Below are 21,412 nucleotides of genomic sequence, written 5' to 3'. Positions count from 1 at the left end.
AAAGCATGAGATTACAATGCTGGTCTAAGTTAATCTTTCGATTACAGTTAAAAGTACACTATTTTACAATTTGACATGACGATGAAGATCAGAAGTTGACCGTTTGAATGCCTAATTCATCATCATCATCATCATTTTCATAGCCATGATCGATATCATCGTGTGATCGATTGCGTTGTAGGAAACGTAAAGTTGGACGATTCGTCTGAATTCCGGTTTGCGAAGTTGTGTTTGAATTCTTTCCTTGTTGCTTCTCGGATGAGCTAGATCCATTCGTGTTAGAAATGTCTGCTGAAGGTGCAGTGGATGTTCCTTTTTCGTAATCTTGCATCGAGTCAGGATCAAGACTACTTTGTGCTACTTTGGCTTCCATTTTTAGCCGTCTTTGCTCTTCCTCCATCATGACAACTCCCGGGTACGCATTTTGAACTCCACTGATGCTTTGACGGTTGCTACTGAGGCTCTGGCCATCCAAGTCATGAGTATTACTATCCACTTGACTGAATGCTTGGCCTAAATTGTCCATGATACTGTAAGGTTGATAGATTGGTCGCGTAACCATTGCAGGATGATCTTGCATTGCATTCGGATCATAATCCGTGCCTGCTCCTCCTCCACTCTCCATCCTGTCAATGCTCCTGCGTTCCATACCTTGATTCCGGTTCACAAACTGAATCGTAGCATCTCCGCGTGGATAAGTGACTGGTTGCGCATCAACTGCATTCTGTGTATAGCCCCGATTGCTAAAGTGTCTTTGATCCATGTACGTTGTATCCACTGGTCTTCTTGCAGCATTTTGTTCAGCAAGTAGGATACGAATCATGACTGCAGCTTCGATCACAGTGGTCGGCCTAATGAGCCAACTTGCGCTCTCCTCCTTGCGCCAAATGATACATACGATCGATAATAGCAAAACAAGTGCAAAGTAGAACACGCTATGGTTCAACATTCCATTGATGAACTTTGAAAATCCTCGAGATCGAGCTGCTAAGGTACGTAGAGCGTAAATGACCAAGAGCAAACAGCACAGATTGAAAACAATCAATACGACCCAATACCACAATAGTACGTCTGCAACATAATCTCTGAAAGGCCTCGGTCTGAAATCGTGCTTACGTTGAAATATATCGCCATGATGAGAGCGAATAGTGCATTGACCATTGACCTCAACGGGAGTATATTGAAAGTCCACTGCTGCAGACCAGACAACAGTAAAGACAGCCATAAAAACCTGCATCAACACCAAAACGCCAATCATCATTTGCATGGCTATCACTGTGGCCTTGTCTTGCAACACACCTCTTGCGACAGCTTGTGCTCGCCACGCAATTGCAAATGAGCATACGACAACAAGAGCACACCAAGACGCAAACAGGAAACCTGAGGCTGCTTTGCACGCAGCATCAGTAGGCATAGTCGTAGACCACTCGATGAATGCTGTTGTGACGCTATAACATAACATCAGATATCGTAAAATCAACGTAGTCCAAGGCGCAAAGCTTGTCCTGCTCGGCCTTTGCTTGGTTACTCTTTGCCATAGGACAACTTCTGCAGGGAAGACGGAGCAGAATTCCCATAACCCTATCACGACTGCGACTGTGATACCGATTAAGCGAGGTAATGAAGTTGGTATGAATATTTGCGCTCCCCAATCGTTTGCATTCATACCGTCAAATTCGCCTCCCGAGATGCGGGCGTCATAGCCGGACTCAACAGCATAACGGGCCATCTTGGAAGTTTTGATGAAGGGAAGATGCCTTTCAAGCGGCTGTTTGATCGTACCTGAATCTTGCAGACATATGTTCAAAGCATACGTCTTACTTCATCGCCATTCCCTTGAAGCTGCCGATCACCGCTCTTCTCTTCGGACCGCGATTCCGGCTCGGTGAATGATTAGTTGTAATAGATATTGGATAAGTTGAGTGTCAGATGTGGAGTAATAGTCAAGATGATCAGTTGGAAAGATGTTATAGATATGGTTAGATGATGATATGCGGCTCTTTAGGTTGTATTTTAGATCTCCCCACTAAAGAGAGTTGATTAAGCTTTTCCTTGTGCAGTTTGCATTCCCGATTTAATTTTCGTACGCGTGACTTTGTTTTATTTTTTAATGCAATTTGAATCGGACCGCATGGTTATGTGCAGTTTTGGGTTCCACATGGGAATTGCATCCGTGTTTTGGCACTTTTTCTCAGCTATTCTTCCCCCCACTTTATACGGCCAAGCTTGGGCTAAAACAAGCTGCCGAATCAAATAACAGAGGCCATACGCCCACCTTGTTTGTTTCATCCACAAAAAAGTTCGGATGATTGAAATATGAAGATCCCATGGTGCCGATGATTAATACGGGCTCAGCAAATGCTGTTGATCAATTTCATTTTACAACCATCATCCTCTTTGATCCCAATGCTATCCTTTGGTCAATTATAGTCTCTTCTCAAGTATCGCCATTATTGTCATCCTACAATTGACATGTATCAATCGTACCAATGACATCCTAGAATTAATCAAAATTCTTGATTCAACACCTACTATCACACAATGATAAACCTTTGGGCTCCCTCTTTTGGGGACGTATATCTTCAACCGCCTATTGACTATACCGTACCTGACAATTACCATCCTACCCATCCGATATCGGCTGAAGGCTGGGCTGCAACCCAATGGTATTCAAGCGTGGCAGGATTACTTATTGTGCCAACAATAATTCCTCTTTTGGCGTTTTATGAACATACGATTCACATTACAACAGAATCGGTAATATGGTGGAGATTGTGTCATAGAAAACGTACAAAGCGAGGCGTGATGCCTTTGGCAATTTTGTGGTTACGTTATTGGACATTGATGCTTGGAATATTACTGGCCGTCACTATGTGGAGTCCAAATCAAACGCTACAAAGATGCTCGACAAAGATATGGCCACTCACATTTGCAATTTCTACTTTGGTATCAATTTCAACAGCATGCGTAAATGCATGGCGATCAAGGACGATCACTAGAGCGGCAATCCAATCGACTCGGTATTATTCCCTTTTACAGATTGTATGCGCTTTCTTCGTTTTGGCACGTTTGGCAGCACTTGTGACAGCATTCGTTTTTCAGCATTTCTCCTTTTCGTATTTGAGCCTCGTTCGCCGTTCAGACAAACCTATGCTTGAAGCTACTTGCCTTTCGTTCTCGCTCGCACTATCGCAAAAGATGAAATTGGCACCGGAGCTTCGTCAGGAGTACAACTATCTGGCTCCCATTTACACAATCTTTGCCCTTTTGGTGACGCTAACTGTGTCCGATCTGGTCTTGGCAATGGCGACGCTTTCTAGCATCCTGAAGCTAAAGCGAAACATTTCAACAGAATCCAATCTGATCTCAAGCCTATTCAATAGCTCGATCATGTACTACACGATTTTGATCGTGTTGGATTTGGCAGGATTGGCATACTTTGTCGCTACTTCCGATTCAAAGATTGTATTCTTGCTGATCACGATTGGTTCAATCTTGACAGTACGAGTTTTGATTAACGAACAAGATTGCATCTTGGCAGCAAGTAGAAATGCTCGTTCTTATTGGACAAAAGGCATGACCGAAAATCCACCAATTGCAGGTGCAGAACGAAGTGCATGGACGCAAAATCCTGCACATATGGGCGCATTTGAACGTCATTTCGTTGCTCCTGGATTACGAGCAAGGATGGCACAAATGGACGAAAAGGATGCAGGTGGTGGTGCATTGGCATTATCGCCAACGCCTTTTAATGAGGTGGGAAATGTTGGCATGCAAAGAAGAGGAGCGGGAATGACGGATATCGAACGGGTAACCGTTTTGGAAGCGGGCAGGAGCATTGACAGACCTTGGCCTGTATGGGAAGATGATGACACAGAGGAAGATGATCGACCGGGGATCACTTCAGCCGATCGTGCCAGATCTGCATTTTGGCAACGAAAACGGATAGAAGGTGAACGGAACGGCATCCAGACTTTGATTCGAGAATGGTGGAGAGATGTAGAAGATGCGAACCCTTTGTCTCAACCAAGCTATAATCTTCGTACGCATGATGGTACATTGGATATCCGTTCAAACGCTTTCTCAAAGAAGCCTTTTCAGGCTGAAGCTGCCAAACCGTCTGCAGCCCCACAATCAACGCCTTCACTGAAACCAGTGGCGGCCGAAGAATCAACGGGTGAATCGAGCGAAGAAGATGAAATTGCAAATGAAGGCGATCATCGAATGAGCACATCTCATTCTTTGACTTCTTTAGACAGACCTGCTAAATCAAAGCGTCAACGTCGAAGGGCTGCATCGCTTGATAGCTAATATATTGCATAGTTTGCCCCCCCACTCAAAGAAATGTTTTCTTTTTGTTGTATAGTATAGTATTTGTATTATTTCCTTTATACACTCTGATAGTTGCATTTGTCAGCTTCTTGTATCAATTTGATTTGTTTAAAAACAACCTTTTTGAAGGCATGATCACGTTTGACTGCGAGAAGGATGAGAAGCGGTTAGTAGACGGTGACAAAGATTCCACATCGGGCTACACTCACTCTGGTTGCAAAATGAAAGGACATTCAATGTCGGATAATTGCACAGAAGTTCCTTTTTCGCCGATCAAGCCAGCGATATGCATCCGTAGGGTAAATTGCAGGTTAAGAGATTGTCTTGGAGTGTTGTCATCTGCAAAAAGAAAATAAAAGATGGTAAGAATCAAGAAAGATAGCAATTTGGTATTCACTCACACTTTGGTCCACACGCATTGATCCAATGTGACCACGTCTGATCGCCAGTAACGTTGATACTTGCATAAGCAAAGTGGGCTGAAAGTGGAAAGACAGTCTTCTTACGAGCAGGGAACGAAAGATCCGTTTCGATTCCTTGACCTACTTTCTTTAAAGTACTCAAATCAGTCACATCCATTTCCATCTTGCTAATCTTTGTTGTTAGCCAATTGGCCGTATTGTCCGCTCGAATGTTGACTCTCATATCCATACTGAAGTTGGTTGGTGAATGATGGGTCACCATACTTGAGCCATCTGGAATGGCCGTCAGAGGAGTCCTACTTTGAACGGCAAAGCTCGGAACACGAGGTATGACGAAATACAGTAGCACTCCCAAACATATGCAAAATCCAAAAGCAACAAAAACAGCCACTCGAGGTTGAATGCGACCAATCAACGTTTTCTGGCCATCTTCATCTCGTAGCATGGTATTGTTCTTTGAACTGAAAGTGGAAACACAGCAATTTCTCATCTTTTGCTTTCGATTGGATTTTCGAGCTGATTTCTTCATCTCTTGCATTTCTTCTTCAGTATACTCTGCGCCTAAGCCTGGCACTGTGATCAATTCAATATGCGCTCCATCGTCTTCTGCTTGGCGTTTGTTTGTTGATGCAAATGTTGGTTGATGTGGTAAGTTACGGTCGTTACCTTTTTCTCCCATTATTACCCGTGGGTCGCCATTCTGTGCATCGAATCCAAACGCATCTGGACCTAGCAATGATTTACGTGCGTTGTTCATCTTTGGTGCTTTTGAACTCTTTGGTGTCGGAGCATATTCCTCATATGGTGATCGAAAAGGTGACTCGACGAGCGTTGAAGTGTACATGGAAGATGCATCATATGCGTTTGTATTACTGCTTTTGTACATGCTAGCTGCGTCATTTGTCATTTGATGATGCAAATCAGCAGCACTGTGAAAATTCAACGATGACCTTGAAGATTTGTGAGCTCTTAGATTGTCTTGAGATTGCCTGCTTGGAGCTGAAACATCTCTGTAACTCTCAAAAGGCGATTGATACATTGCAATTGCAGTTGAAGGGAAATTGTAATCTTTTCCATCTCTTGCACCAGCTGTAGCTTCTACCGGACTTGTTGGTGCTGAAGCATAAAAATCAGCTGATGAAAATGCATTTTCTGATTGACGTTTATATGAATCCATCCTTGAAAAGTGATTTTTTTTGGTGGAAGCAAGGAGCGGATTTGTACACGTTCTGAAAAGTCACAGCATCGATGGAAGTCCGATGAATTTGCGCATTTTGTGTCATTCAATACAATTTTCTGTTTATATCAGCCGCTTCGCGTTATTCGGACCGCTTTCTAGGCTTCGACTCAGACCCAATGGACAAGTCTTTATTGAATGTTGGCTTCCATTCCACAGATACTAGCTAGAATACATTCAGGCTATTTATTTCATCCAGTCTTCCATACACCATTGCATCATCATGTTTATGAGGAGGGACCATCTAAACCGAACATGTCGGCCATGGCGTATGCACTGCATGCACACTTTGCAATGACGCGCCTGCGCAGTGTGTGTATGTAAGCTGCTTACCTAGACGCAGTCAAATAAAATCTCCGCATAAAAACGACAAATTGATAATGCAGGCAGGCATGCACGGACCCTGGCTGTGAATTACCCCTCCCCCAAATGATGATGGGGATGAATGCTGTTTGACTTACAACCATTCAAGGTCACAAGACTTTGTCGTCCAAAGCACTCGAAAGTATGGATCCATTCGCACCCGATTCCGATCACGAAGATGAATCGCACGCCCACGCAAAGGCAGGCAGCAGTCGATCACCGGATGGAAAAAGAGCGGTACAAAGGAATGAATCAGAAGATGAAAGTATGCATATAGAGGATAGAGATGATCTTGAAGAAGATGATGGTCCTCCTGCAAGTATAGTGCTGGATACGCACGATCAAGAGATGGGAAAATCTGCTGTAAGAAATTTGACACCTTCAAAATCACCATCAGCACGACAACCAGCAACTATTTCGGAAAGCGTTCGCCTTTCTAGGATAAGACCAGCTCAAGATGCTATAGCTGCGAGAGACGACGATGAGTCCGATGGTATTGAGGAGCCAATGGATGAAGAAGCTGGCTTGATGGGCTCTCCGCGTGCATCAACGCCTTCTTCCTCTGCTTCCCGGAGGCGGCATGAAAGGGATAGAGGATTATTCTCACAGATAAGGAGAAAGATACAAAAGGGTGCAGATAGGATAAGAGCTCAGGATGGTGTCGAAGACACTGCAAATGGATCGTCCGGTCATCCTGTTCGCAGGTTGAACGCTAAAGACAGAGCGCTATGGAAATGGGGTACACTGGAAAATATGGACGAATTCTTGCAAGAAGTGTATGGGTACTATGTGGGGAAAGGGTTGGTCTGCATACTCCTAACAAAATTGCTCAATTTGCTAACGATCGCTTTCGTTGTCGGCTTCTCCACTTTTCTCGTCGGATGTGTGGATTATTCCAAAATCAAACATGATGGACAACTATCAGATGTGGTTGTGCATCAGTGCATAAGTAGGTTTTCCGGTTTGACAGTATTGGCTTTCGCCTTGTTTGTTGGTCTCTACGCCTGGCAAGTGGTTCGTTTCGGATTGGGCATATCCAAGTTGATTGCTATGCGTGACTTTTATACCCATCTTCTCAATGTGCCAGACGCCGACGTTCAATCTATCTCGTGGCATGATGTAGTATCGAGGATTGCTCATTTGAGAGAAACACACCCGACGCTTTCACTCTCTTCTTCATCAAATCTAAGGCCGGACAATAGCGGAAAGCTAGATGCACACGATGTTGCCAATCGAATTATGAGACAGGAAAATTATCTGGTTGCTTTGTTTAATAAGGACGTTTTGGATATCAGTATACCCATCGTTGGATTGCAAAATAGAACTCCAGAATTAACAAGAACACTTGAATGGAACCTTACTTTTTGTCTACTTGGATTCTTGTTCGATCATAAGGGTCAAGTAAGGAAACAGTTCGTGACGGAAAGGCATAGGAAAGAACTTATCGAAGGGCTAAAGAGACGTTTCATTTTCATGGCAATTGTCAATGCAGTGTTTGCACCATTTATTGTCATTTACCTGCTCTTCTATTCGTTTTTCCGATATTTTGAGGAGTATCACAAGAATCCTTCTTCCCTCGGTGCTCGGCAATATACTCAATTTGCACGATGGAAATTCAGAGAGTTCAATGAATTGCCCCACATATTCAGACGCAGATGTCATAATTCATACCCTTACGCACAACGATATATCGATCAATTTCCCAAAGAAAGGATTGCAATTATTGCCAGATTTGTCTCGTTCGTGGCGGGATCATTCACAGCCGTGCTTCTCTTAGCCTCAGTATTGGATCCGGATCTCTTTGTACACTTCGACATTACTCATCAAAGGAATGTGCTGTTCTATATCGGAGTGTTTACTGCAATTCTGGCGGTATCAAGAGCTATGGTGCCGGACGAACAGCAAGTATTTGAGCCTGAAGTGCTTTTGCGTGCGGTGATTGAATATACACATCACCTACCTGAACATTGGAAAGGACGATTCCACTCGGCTGAAGTTCATTCAGAGTTTGGAACGATGTACAGACTAAAGGTCTCGATCTTTATAAGCGAGTTACTTTCGGTCATCTTCACGCCTTTTATCCTTTGGAAATCTCTACCTCGTAGTGCACCAGGAATCATTGACTTTTTCCGAGAATTTACCGTTCATGTGGATGGTCTGGGATACGTTTGTTCGTTTGCAGTGTTTGATTTCAAATTACAGGGAAATGCCAAAAGTGGAAAAGGTACGGGCAAATTACCTTCTCATCATGATCGTCTCGCATCGAATCAAATGAAGATGGAACAATCTCTGCTTGGTTTCCGTGCAGCAAATCCGAATTGGCATCCATCAGACCCGACTGCTTCAATGTTCCTGTCTCGTATCGCGGCTGAAATGAGTACTTCACCACCTGCTCATACACAACATACATTTGCAGGAACGACAAATGGTAGACATTTCGCTACTTCTCCTCCACCTGCTCCTGTTCCGGTTGGTAAATTGAGTGGGTTGGGTACGACGACAAATGCAAGTGGCGGCGTTGCTTTCACACCGGCAAATTCTACGTTGGCTCAAAAGAGTCAGATGTACAGCGAAGCATTTGATCGAAGTATACTGTTGGCAAGCAAGCCCAGCAATGCGGCCGCTTTACAGCAAAGTGCAATCAGACCGTCCGGTCAGCAAAGAAGCGTGCCAACGAGTGCATCCATTTCCGCTTTAGCCCATCATGCACATCGATCTGGCAATGGTGTAAATCGTAGATTACAAGCAGTCAATGAAGATCATTCAGATTTGAATGATCAAGAAGGAATTCATGAACATCAAGAACCTGATCCATTGGCTTCGAATGGAATGTCAATGTATGAAGATGCAAGACCGGAACGGATTCGTTCTAATGGTTCAATGGCGGGTATTGGAAGCACGAGCGAAACAGGTCAGCCGCAACCTGCTGACTTACGTGGACTTTTGCAGCATATTGGTACGACGAGATGGTAAATGTGATGTACTTTTTCCTTTCACTTCTTGTAGCATAGCCTCGTATTTGTCATAATCTTTACGTATGCCGGTAAAATTAAAGTCAACAGACATAAACGGAAGGGGCTGAAGATACCTCAATCTAACGCAGTTCAGACGCATTGAGATAGTTTTACCGTTCCTCTCTGATGCACCATACCATAAAGTCAAATGGTGCGATCTCGTATTCTAATGCTGCCTATGCTATGGCTTCCTTTGCTATTTTGGTTGAATGACGTTCTCGGCCAGACAAAGGAGCAAAAAGATTTTGACTTGAACAAAACACCTCCTCCGGAAGATAGCTCAGAGGATGAAGTCATACATTCACACCAACCGATGGAAAATAAAGCGATCGATGTGCCAACAACGATAGAAGCAAAAGTGAATCAGAGCAAAAAGAAACGAAAGCGTAAATCAGAAACCATTACAAAAGACCGAGCCGAACGAAAAAAAGTCCACGATCGTGAAATGGCTAGAGAAAGACGAAAAGGTATTCGTGAGCGTAGACTAGCAGGTACACTGACTGAAAGTGATAAAAGATCACTTGAACGATTAAAAGCAGAAAAAAAGAGATACGCTGAGAAACATAAAGAACATTTGGCAAAGTACAATTCGAATTATCGTCGTAATCATTTGAGTGAATGTGCCGCTAAAAGTAGAAGATGGAGAAGTAGAAATCCTGGGAAAAGCAAGAGAAGCGAGTAAAATTCATATCATATTAGAAAGCAAGAGAGGTTTCAAGCCACTCCTTCTAGAAATCTGATAAAGCAAGATGAATCTGCCCCAAAGAACAGTTGACGCTCTTAATACAATTGATAGCTACTTTTCCCAAGCGAGTACAAGTTATGCAAATATGTGTACACAGTATTGTGTTTTGTTGTACGTGAGAGCGCAGCTTGAGACTTGACTAAATGCAATGCAGTGTTTCGATCTATTCAGTGTGAGAAATGTGTGAGAAATGAGAGTATGTGAGTATTTTACCACCGTAGTACATTTCTGCAAATCTATCTTTCATTGATATGAGACTGAAGGCAACTTTGATGAGCAAACAAAGGGTGTCGATAAGGTACATCTGAAATACCTGCTACGCTGCGTTACTGCTAGAAAAGGGCAAAAGTTCAGCAGGGGCTGAATATATCCAAATCCATAGCTGTGTAAAAAATGATCAGGATAAAATGAGACAATTGCAATATACTTCTCTCTTGGATCTTACAACACGGTCAAATGATGCAATTTCACATGTTAATGCTGTCTATGTTGTGGTTTTGCCTTTCATTTGGCTTAAGAGAAGTGATTTCCCAGTCTAAGGAGCCGAAGGAATTTGACTTGAACAAGACACCTCCTCCCGAACATGGTTCTGAGAATGAAGGTATGAATACACACTATACAGTAGAGAATACAAATACAGAAACTCATGTTCCAGCACTGAAAGAAGCGGAAGCCGATAAAAACGGGAAGAAAAGAAAGCGGCCAGCAATGGATCCCAAAGAGAAAGCCGATCGTAAGAGAGCCTACGCGCGTGAGAAGGCGAGAGAATGGCGAAGAGGTGTTCGTGAGCGTAAGTTAGCCGGTACACTGACTTCAAAGGACTTGAGATCATTCGATTTATTGAAAGCAAGAAAGCGAAAGTACAATCAAAACCACAAAGAATCTTTGGCAAAATACTTTAGGGAGTATCAAAAAAATCATTTAGATGAATGTGCGGCCAGAAGTAAGAAATGGAGACTTGAGAATTTGGAAAAAGCAAGACAAGCGGATAAACGATATCGGGAAACCAATGCGGAGCAGATCAGAATCAATAAAGCACGTTCTAGACTTAAAAAAAAGCAAAATGACGCAAATAATGATAGATCTGCCGAAAAGCAAAGATGACTTTAGAAACATCGTATGCGTATATATTGTACAGGAGTGAATAAGAATTGTTTAGCGTGAGAGAAAAAATGTGTGACTCTGATTGAATTGAAGTGGATCTTGAACGAGATGAGAATGATATTGGTTGAATGAGAAGCGCCTTTTGATTGCGGATGAGAAGAGGTCACCAACTCCCTTCTTACTCCGCCATCATTTCCCTCTCCTCACTCCGCCGTCATCATCCTCTCCTTCCTCTTATCCTTCCGCCGTTATCATCCTCTAATCATTTTACAACCATCTCCCTCTTCTCACTCCTCCCTCTTCTCACTCCTCCCTCTTCTCACTCCTCCCTCTTCTCACTCCTCCCTCTTCTCACTCCATCCTTCTCACTCTACCCTCTTCCTATCCCGCAATCATCACCCTCTAAGTGTTTAGAGGAAGGTGTTTGAAAACCTGCGAAACGAAAAGTTTTGGCCTATCTTGCTTTTGCAATATCATCAAGTCGGAGAGGATGGACGCTTCTTTGATAAGGTGTATTTGATCCATCATCCAAAATCTTAAGACCGATACATCTTCGACTACCAGTGATCGCTTGTAAGAGCACCGTGAATGCGAGTGCAGAGTCATTATGAATGAAGAAATTTTGACCGGCTTGATCGACCCCACTTCAAATCAACCAATGATGAGTGACTTCTTCGGTAATGTTAAAAGGATGTCAAGCCAAAGAGTGTGAGGTGAGAGCATGGAAGAGGGCTGAGGAAAGATAAATGTTGATGTCAAGTGTGCTATTTCTTCTCTTGTCCTACTTGTCTGATTGCCAGGTCATCATTCGATCTTGAGCGACGTACGAGATGACATTTCATGAATCCTGAAAGGTTTCACCCGAACGGAAGAAGAAAATCTTGGGTGATTTGGGCTCCATTCAGGCGTTTGTACTTGCGAGCTCTTTACATGAAGTGATTCGGCTTGTGTTTGTGTTGATTGCCGCGATCTATGTTGCATGACGACTTGAAAAGAGAAGTGTGTGATGCTGACTGTACGATAGGTGATTCTCGAATGACAAGAGATTGATACCGGTTGGATGATATGTGATCATCGAATGAGAAGTGGATGATGTCGCTTGAGTGGTCTATGATCCACAAATGAGAAGTGGACGATACCGGTTGAGTGAGGACGCATATGAGATGGCGTTCATTGAATTTTCAAAGGATTCACCGGTGCATCAATGGAAGACCTTGCTTGATTAGGGTTGCATGCCGGCGTTTGTACTTGGGAGGCTTTCTTGTGATGTGAATTGATGCCATGTTTGCTTGTATTTAAGTGCCACAATCATTTGTGATGCTGACTCAATGACAAGTGGATCTTTGACGATAAGTGGATCTTGAATGACAAGTGGGAATGGCAAGTGGATGACGAGTGCGGGATGAGAAGTGGATGATGATTGCGGGATGAGAAGTGGATGATGATTGCGGGATGAGAAGTGAGTGTTGGCGGTAGAGATGACTATGAAATGAGGAGCACATAATTCTAGTTGGATATGAAGTGATTCTCAAATGAGAAGTAGGTCATCGTTTTAATTTTTTTTTTAATTTTTTGGACCTTTTTATCTTTTTGATCTTTTTTTTTTTATTTTTTTGATCTTCTTCTTTTTTCAACGCAATTGCAAAGCAAGGTGTTGCTTCAGGATGTGTGTGAGAAGGAGTGGAAGGAGTAGTGGAATAGCCAAGAACGAGAAATTTGATCCTAGGAAAGGATGGCACAAGGATGAGAAAGTAAGTGTCGTATAAGATGTGGCAAGGGTGATCATGTCGCCATTTTGATTCATGATCAAGTAATGCCCTCGTGACCATGAAAGTTGTTTGTGTATTGAATTTTGAAACCGTTGAGTAAAGATGATGCTGCTTTGACGGTGTCGGAAGACTTGAATAATAGCGATGGCAAGTGCTCCATTACGGCTGATGATGTTTCGCTTACTCGGTTGATTCGTTCGAGATTTGATCTTGCGTGCATCGGTAAAGGGATAAGCCGTGTAATCAACTGCTCTCCTTGATCTTTCAAAAAAAAATTGGAATCGTCCGGGGGAACATTGGTGAGCTTAGTCCTCATTCAGGCGTTTGTACTTGTGAGCTCTTTTCATGAAGTGATGCCAGTCGTGTTTACGTTGATTTCCGTGATCGATGTTGTGTGACGGCTTGAAAAGAAAAGTGTGCGGTGCCGATTGTACGATAGTTGGATCTCGAATGATATGATGATGATGCCGGTTGAATGAGCTGTGATCCAAGAACGAGAAGTGGATGATGCTAGTTGAGTGAGGACACATATGAGATGGCGTTCGTTGATTTTTCAAATGATTCACCGGAGCATCAAAAAAGATATTGGTTGGTTAGGGCCCTACTTTTACGTTTGCTCCTGTGAGCCGTTTTTGTGAAGTGAATTGAAGTGATGCCACATTTGCTTGTACTTGAAAGCCACAGCCATCGTCTTGTGAGAAAGGATGTGATGCTGGCTGAATGAGAAGTGGACGGTGCTGATTGAACGGCAAGGGGGTCCTGGAATGGCAAGGGTATTTGAAGGGCAAGAGGGTCCTGAATGACAAGTAGATGATGGTTGGAATGAGATGTGGGTGTTGCGTGTCGGATTCAATCAAAAAAGGGGACTTTATATACCTTTCATCCTCTCAATTCACAGTTTCACAATTCGTATAATTTTCCTTAGATTATCAAGTATGTCAAAATCGAATCCTGACAGGTCAACTGACAATAAATCACATGCATACTATATGACCAAAACGACCATCCATTTGCTAGCATGCTCTAAAGTTCTAGACTGCCCTTTGACCATCCGATGGAATTGAGATATATCGTTCGTTCGGCTTCCCGGCAATTTATACATTGCAAGCCTTTACATGTTCGATATATTACGTCGCTGCTGCCTTATGTTTGACCATCTTGAGTTCTCATCAACCATCATATATATCTGAGATATCGCGCTTTGTTGACGTTTGCACAATGGCTTTCTTTATAGCTTCGATTTACCTGCACAATCTGCAGCCGCAATCCTCAGTTCTTTCTGCTAACCATCCAATGGTTTTGAGTTATCCCACTTTTCGGGCTGTCAAACGAGCACTTCTTTGACAAGTCATCTGCAGCTGCAATTTGTCATTCTTGCTAGCCATCCGATGAATCGGACATTTCTTGCTTTTTTGGCTTTCACACAAACACTTTTTGTCAAATTATCTGCAATTGTAATCTGTCATTTTTACTAAACATCCGATGGATCTGAGATTCCCTGCTTTTCTGGTTTTCAAACGAACACTTTTTTGACAAATCATCTACAGCTACAATCTGTAATTTTTACCAACCATCCGATGGTTCTGACATACCCCAATTTCCTAGCTTTTCGGTAATGTCTCTCTCCATTTCTTCGAGGTCGCTACTGTACTCGGCTCTCTTATCCCTTGAAGCTTCTGCAGCAACGTCCCGCTTTCCCCTTGTGGTCTTGTATTTTGTGCTCGTTGTCTTGTGTTGTGGTTCAAAAAGGCATTGCCAGATGAGCCACCATTTGCTCCGTATCTGACAGAAGAGTAAAGGACAGAGGAACAACAACGTCGGACATTACGACGTAAAAAGCTTTGTCCGTATTGTCGTGTAAGAGTTCAAGCCAGACCAGCAGAAGTTTCGATGATCAAATGTTTGGTGGATAAGCTTGATAAAAGTATACGATCAGGTCAAGGCAATGATAAGGATATAGATGTTTCAAATAGCACCTCTTCTACAGACGCAGAAGCAAAGGAAGCTCGAGGTGAAAACCTGAAAGCAGGTACGGCACTTTAGGACACAATTTTCCACACAATGATAAGCCATATCAGCATCCTATCTTCGATAAAGACGATCGCGTTTATCGATGCAGATTGTGTGCTAGCAAGATCGTAAATCGAGCTTACACAAATCCATATTGTACGATCGAATATAGCGAAAATAAGCTAGACGAATACGACGATGAAGACGATTCAGAATTTGTCATTCATGACATGATATATGGAGGAGAATTTGGCGTAAGCGAGGACGAAGATTAGGAAGATGAAGATAACGATTTCATCGATGACAGACCTGTCGAGATCAATGATGATAGTGAAGATGAAGTTGAATTCGACCATCATCTGCACCATGGCGCTCATGATCACGATAATGGCGGTGTTCAACTTATCGCTATCAATAGTCGAAATATACCTCCAGTAAGAAGACGATACGGTCGTATGATCGCACTTTCTGACTCTAAGGAAGACTAAGGCGATCGTAGAGCGCGTTCTCCTTCTAACGAGAATTTTTCCGATCGTGACGAAGAAATGATGGCAGGAGCCGGGCATCACGATGATGACGAGGAAAGCGAAGGGGGAACGGAAAACTCTTCTTCGGAGGAAGAAGGCGCTTATGCGAGCAATTCGGATGATGGAGCTTCACAAGATTTTGACGAAGGATTCGACGATGGAGACCTAGACGACTTCGATGAAGATGGAGCGGATGATCTCGATCTTGATTGATTGAAGGCATGCACACCTCAAAAAGCGCAATTTGTAGGTCAGACTGTACCTATAATGTCTGTATCTAGCACACAACTGTATCTTTGTATTGTATTCTCATACGGCTTGATAACCACACAACTTCTGAAGAAAGGCCACCTTACTGACATTTGTATCACCAACAACACTCAACACACACACAAATAATATTTCTATATCCATTAAGAATAGAACGACGAATTGAAGTAAAGGGTCTAAGAAGGTGGCACAGTGAAGATAAAAAAGGTTTACACTTGTCGAGCGTGCTTCAAGGAGAATGGCTTGTTGGTTTCAAGGTCTCATTGTGCTGTGGATATTATGAGCTCAGACGGATTTGAAGGAAGACTTGTCGCATCGTCCGTCAATCATCATTGTGTGGAAAAATTGTGTCCCAAAGTGCCGTGCCTGCTTTCAGGTTTTTGCCTCGAGCTTCCTTTGCTTTTGCGTCTGTAGAAGAGGTGCTATTTGAAATGTCTGTGTCCTTATCATTGCCTTGACCTGATCGTATACTTTCATCAAGCTTGTTTACCAAACCTTTGATCATCCAAACTTCTGCTGGTCTGGCTTGAACTCTTACACGACAATGCGGACAAAGCTTTTTACGTCGTAATGTCCGACGTTGTTGTTCCTCTAGCCTTTGCTCTTCTGTCAGATACGGAGCGAACGGTGGCTCATCTGGCAATGCCTCTTTGAACCACAACACAAGACAACGAGCACAAAATACGTGACCACAGGGGGAAAGCACATGTGGTCTGTATGCGAGTTCCAAACAAACCGTACAAGCGCATTGTGAATGAAGCTGTGAGATTGTGTCACTAAGCTGTGAGATTGTGTCACTAAGCTGTGAGATTGCGTCACTAAGCTGTGAGATTGTGTCACTTTGAGCGGAAAGCGTTGCCTCTTGTAACTCCACTTTGGCTTGTAAAGCCGCCCGCTCTGCAATGAACACTTCCTCTGAGACGGTTCTTTTCCTAGTAATAGAGCTCGGATTACCATTTCTGTATGCCTCTCTCATTGAAATTTTGTCACTTTCTGCCTGCTCTTCAACATGTTCACGAATTGACACGTTTGATTGCTCACTTTGACTACGACGAGACAAAATACCAAAAAAGTTGCCGAAGATGCCAAAAAAACCTTGCCTTGTCCTCTTTGTCGCCGCATGAGAAGAATCTGCTACAGTCGCCGAAGCCGGTTCTGCTCCAATATTGTCCTCTGTTGCTGATGTGCTCCCATTCATCGTCTTTGACGGTACACTTTGAGCAATTTCTGCAATTCCACTATCATCGATTGTGCTGTCCTGACGTAATGGTGTAGCAGGGGAAGTGTCATCCTCCTCCTCTGCAACAGATTCAATCGTCGCAGCATTCACATCTAGATCAGGATATATTTCTTGCAGTTTCATAATGAGATCCTTTGCCTCGCCTTTCCTAATTTCCTGTTGTTCACGAAGATTGTTGGCATGGGCCTCGATCTTGGTACCAAAAAAATCGATCAATCGTCTTAAAAGTGCGTGTGATAATTTTGTGAGAGCTGGCATCCTAGAGTTGATAGTTGATCGTTCTCGTTGAGATTCATACAAATAAGTGAAAGTGTAGGTAGTTTCCACCAAACCATGTTGCACATAATTGAAATGTGCTTGGAGGACTTCAGCTACACGAGCAGCTACATCATAGTCTTTACTGGTAACTTTAATCATTTTAGGACTTGAGTCAAATATGTCCATTTGCTGTAGCATCATTGCTAAGACCATCATCTCATCGTCTTCGGTTATCATCACGCTGCTTGACTCTTGGCGTTGGTCGATGGAAGTGCAAAGCTAAGCTCATCGGGTGGCAATTGATCAAGCCTTTCTAGCCAATCAGATCTGACCGTACCTTTTGCCGATTGAATTTCATTAATACATAGAACAACAAGGTAATACGAAAGATCTAATGAGTTGGTACAGTGATGTGTTGTGTCGTCGACGGCTGAATGGAATAGATCCATACTTGCCGCCAAGCACATTCCGACTAGGATAGTCCATTGGTGTGGCCTTGTATTGAGGTATGACGCACCCAATGAGGTTGAGGTATAATTGTATTGTCCAATTTGATAATTTTATTTATGAATCAAGTCCATCTCGAGATAGCTCAGCTGGCGAATAATTTGTCTCTTTGACAGCTGAATGGAATATGTCTACACTTGCCGAGCGCGCTTACGGTTTGTTTGGAACTCGCATACAGATCACATGTGCTTTGCAGGTGGTGGTGAATGAGTTGGAGCTTTGGATGGTGAATTATTTCCGCCGAGAACTGATTTAAGAATCGGTATAGTTGTTTTGCCCGCAAGTATTGACATTTTCCTAATCAAGGGACCCACCGATGCATTTACATTTTGATCAATGGATGGACATGCTCATGTCCATCACTTTTGCACTCCTGCGTGAGTCCAATGATGAAGGAAAGAGTCAAGCATAAAACTCAGTCTTGTTAGTGACTTTCTTCTTGCATAAAGTCACGCTAATACGGCGTATACGTAGGCGTGCGTGCATAGCATTCATCCATTGTCGGCCAACTTGATTACTTGTCCTTTTGGATGACCATGAATTTCTCCATGACGGTGAGAAAAGACTTGAATTAAATAGCTTGAATTGAAAAGCATGTCAGATCGTACCTGCTGCTCCCGTTGCACTTGTATCGATAAGTCATTTGGCTGGACATGTCAATAATGATAGGTGCAGCCACCAAAAATTGGGAAAGCTCTTAGTGGATTTTACCTCACCATCCAAAGGTTTAACGCCTTCACTCATACCTGCAGAGCGAAACGGTGCCGCAGAGGTCTCAATGGACTGACAAGGGAACAGAATGCATCAAATACATCAAAGCTGTAAGGAAAGAACTTTCCGAGAAGCCGGAAAAGCGAAATATCTCAGATCCATTGGATGGTTAGTAAAAGTCATAAATAGTAGCTGCAGATTATTTTTCAAGAACCTACTTATTTGAAAGCCAAAAAAGCGGGAATGACAGTTCCATCGGATGGCTAGCAAGAATCACAGATTATAGCTGCAGATGAGTTGTAAAAACAGTGTTCGTTTGAAAGCCAAATAAGCGGAATATCTCAGATCCATCAGATGGTTTGTAAAAGTTATAAACAGCTGCTGCAAATGATCCGACAAAGAAATATTTGGCTGAAAGCCAGAAAAACGCGTTATTTCAGATCCATCGGATGGTTGATGAGAACTCAAGATGGTCAAACATAGAGCATCAGCGATGCAATATATCAAATCAATTGCCAGGAAGCCGAAAAAACGGGATATCTTAATTCCATCGGATAGTTCAAGGATAGTCTAGAACTTTAGATCATGCTAGCGAATGGATGGTCGTTTTGGTCATATAACATGCATGTGATTTATTGTCAGTTGACCTGTCAGAATTCGATTTTGACATACTTGACCGTCTAGAGGAAATCATACGAATTTTGAAACTGTGAAATGCGAGGATGAAAGGTATATAAAGTCCCCCTTTTGGATTGATTCCAACCCCCAACACCCACATCCCATTCCAACCATCTTCCACTTGTCTTTCAAGACCCACTTCTCATTCCAAAACCACTTCTCATTCCAGACCCCCTTGTCATTCCAAACCCACTTCTCATTCAAGATCCACTTGCCATCCAATCAGCATCACAAATTTCTCACAAAACAATGATTATGGCACTCAAATGCAAACAAACACGGCATCACTTCACTTCACAAGGAAAGCCTCAGAAGTGCGAATGGCGGCATGCAACCCTAACCAACCAAGGTCTTCTATTGATGCAACGGTGAATCTTTTGGAAATTCAATAAACGCCATCTCATCTGTGTCCTCGCTCAACCGGCATCATCCACTTCTCGTTTATGGATTCATTCTCTTCTCATTCGAGATCCACCGATCGTACAATCAGTATCACACACTTCTCTTTTCAAGTCGTCACACACCATTGATCGCGGCAAGCAACACGAATATGGAAAAGAGCTCACTCACAAGTACAAACGCCTGAATGGGGCCCAAATCAAACAAATGTTTCCTCGGACGATTCGAGAAAGTCTTTGGAAGATCCAAGGAGAGCAATCGAGTACATCGCTTTTCCCTTTGCCGATGCACACAAGATCAAAGTTCGAACGCATTTACCTAACATTCGATACATCGTCAGCCGGAATGGTGCACTTGCCATCGCCATTACTCAACGGTTCCAAAATTCAATTCACAAACAATTTTCACGGTAAAGAAGGCATTACTTGATCACCAATCAAAATGGCGACTTGATCACTCTTGCAAGCAACATCTTACACGACACTTGCTTTCTCATCCTTACGCTACCCTTTCTTGGGATCAAAGAACTCGTTCTTTGCTATTCTCACTCTTCCTCACACTCCTCCTCGCACTACTCCTCTCACTCCTCCTCTCACACATCCTGAAGCAACACTTTAACTGCATAAAAAAGAAGATAAAAAAAAAAGATAAAAAAAGAAGATCAAAAGAATAAAGATAAAAGAAAAGAAAAGATCAAAAATAAAATCAAAAGAAAAATCACAAAAAAAATCCAAAGAAAAGATCTACTTCTCATTTGAGAATCACTTCATATCCAGCCAGCGTTACCTACGTCTCATTCCATATTATCTCTACCACCAACGTTCACTTCTCAATCCCGCAATCGTCATCCACTTCTCATCCCGCAATCGTCATCCACTTCTCATCCCGCAATCGTCATCCACTTCTCATTTCGTCACCATCAACCTCTTATCATTCAACATCCATTTGACATTCAAGGCCTACTTGTCATTCAAATCCACTTGTCATTCAGTCAGCATCACAAATTTCTCACAAGACAATGATTGTGGCACTCAAATAGCCTCACAAGTGCAAACGCCGTCATGCAACCCTCATCAATTAAGGTCCTCCATTGATACACCGTTTGATCCTTTGAAAATTCAATGAACGCCATCTCATATGCGTCCTCACTCAGCCGGCATCATCCACTTCTATCCACTTCTCGTTTGTGGATCACAGCTCATTGAGCCGGCATCGTTCTTTTGTCATTCGAGATTCACCTATGGTAAAGTTTTCTTGTCAAGCCGTCACACAAGATTGATCACGGCAGTCAACGCAAACACGATCCGCATCACTTCATGAAAAGAGCTCGCAAGTACAAACGCCTGAATGGGACCCAAATCTGCCAAGATCTTACTCTTCCGATCGGATGAAACCTTTTAAAACTCATGAAAAGTCATCTCGTACGTCGCTCAAGATCAAATTATGACGTGGCATTCAAACAAGTGGGACAACATGAGAAATGGCACACACTTGACATCAACATTTGTCTTTCCTCTGCCCTCCTTTCCATGCTTTCACCCCACACTCTTTGGCTTGACATGCGTTCAACATTACCGAAGAAGTCCGTCATCATTGGTTGATCGATCAAGCCGGTCAAAGTTTCTTCATTCATGACGACTCTGCACTCGCATTATAGTGCTCTTACAAGTAAAACCTGGCAGTCTCTGGAGAAGAAGAGAAACGGTGGAAGAGTCGAGGCTGAGGGTTTTGAGAAGGAGGAAGGGTAGAAGGAGGAAGGGTAGAAGGAGGAAGGGTAGAAGGAGGAAGGGTAGAAGGAGGAAGGGTAGAAGGAGGAAGGGTAGAAG

At 43.0% G+C, this 21,412-nt stretch overlaps 8 protein-coding genes across 8 annotated transcripts; 5 read left to right on the top strand and 3 right to left on the bottom strand.

The window, feature by feature from the left end:
• Window positions 1-88: 88 nt before the first annotated feature.
• FA14DRAFT_191455 (uncharacterized protein) lies at window positions 89-2,088 on the bottom strand (the record flags this gene model as incomplete). Its single annotated transcript, XM_025501865.1, has 1 exon — window positions 89-2,088. The coding sequence occupies exon 1, from the start codon at window positions 1,727-1,729 to the stop codon at window positions 89-91; it is 1,641 nt and encodes a 546-aa protein (XP_025354701.1). The 5' UTR covers window positions 1,730-2,088.
• A 112-nt stretch (window positions 2,089-2,200) lies between these two features.
• Window positions 2,201-4,450, top strand: FA14DRAFT_161801 (uncharacterized protein; the record flags this gene model as incomplete). Its single annotated transcript, XM_025499302.1, has 1 exon — window positions 2,201-4,450. A coding segment is annotated over exon 1 (1,766 nt), but the record flags the coding sequence as incomplete, so codon positions are not given.
• An 87-nt stretch (window positions 4,451-4,537) lies between these two features.
• On the bottom strand, window positions 4,538-5,511 carry FA14DRAFT_124338 (uncharacterized protein; the record flags this gene model as incomplete). The annotated part of the gene is made up of 2 exons (XM_025496635.1): window positions 4,538-4,671; window positions 4,734-5,511. 2 exons carry the CDS (start codon window positions 5,509-5,511, stop codon window positions 4,538-4,540), a joined length of 912 nt encoding a protein of 303 aa, XP_025354699.1.
• Window positions 5,512-6,882: 1,371 nt separating this feature from the next.
• On the top strand, window positions 6,883-8,682 carry FA14DRAFT_124220 (APG9-domain-containing protein; the record flags this gene model as incomplete). Its single annotated transcript, XM_025496631.1, has 1 exon — window positions 6,883-8,682. A coding segment is annotated over one exon (1,800 nt), but the record flags the coding sequence as incomplete, so codon positions are not given.
• A 740-nt stretch (window positions 8,683-9,422) lies between these two features.
• Window positions 9,423-10,073, top strand: FA14DRAFT_72068 (uncharacterized protein). The gene has a single exon (XM_025502759.1). It carries the CDS (start codon window positions 9,517-9,519, stop codon window positions 10,048-10,050), a length of 534 nt encoding a protein of 177 aa, XP_025354697.1. The 5' UTR covers window positions 9,423-9,516; the 3' UTR covers window positions 10,051-10,073.
• Window positions 10,074-10,821: 748 nt separating this feature from the next.
• FA14DRAFT_181020 (uncharacterized protein) lies at window positions 10,822-11,217 on the top strand (the record flags this gene model as incomplete). The annotated part of the gene is made up of 1 exon (XM_025501054.1): window positions 10,822-11,217. One exon carries the CDS (start codon window positions 10,822-10,824, stop codon window positions 11,215-11,217), a length of 396 nt encoding a protein of 131 aa, XP_025354696.1.
• Window positions 11,218-15,452: 4,235 nt separating this feature from the next.
• On the top strand, window positions 15,453-15,903 carry FA14DRAFT_161799 (uncharacterized protein; the record flags this gene model as incomplete). Its single annotated transcript, XM_025499301.1, has 1 exon — window positions 15,453-15,903. A coding segment is annotated over exon 1 (191 nt), but the record flags the coding sequence as incomplete, so codon positions are not given.
• A 212-nt stretch (window positions 15,904-16,115) lies between these two features.
• FA14DRAFT_181018 (uncharacterized protein) lies at window positions 16,116-17,489 on the bottom strand (the record flags this gene model as incomplete). Its single annotated transcript, XM_025501053.1, has 1 exon — window positions 16,116-17,489. The coding sequence occupies one exon, from the start codon at window positions 17,487-17,489 to the stop codon at window positions 16,116-16,118; it is 1,374 nt and encodes a 457-aa protein (XP_025354694.1).
• Window positions 17,490-21,412: the final 3,923 nt, after the last annotated feature.

This window comes from Meira miltonrushii (genome assembly GCF_003144205.1).
Source record: "Meira miltonrushii strain MCA 3882 unplaced genomic scaffold FA14scaffold_3, whole genome shotgun sequence".
NCBI classification, from domain to species: domain Eukaryota; kingdom Fungi; phylum Basidiomycota; class Exobasidiomycetes; order Exobasidiales; family Brachybasidiaceae; genus Meira; species Meira miltonrushii.
The sequence above is the reverse complement of the archived record's forward strand: the minus strand, read 5'-3'. Positions and strand labels throughout refer to the sequence as shown.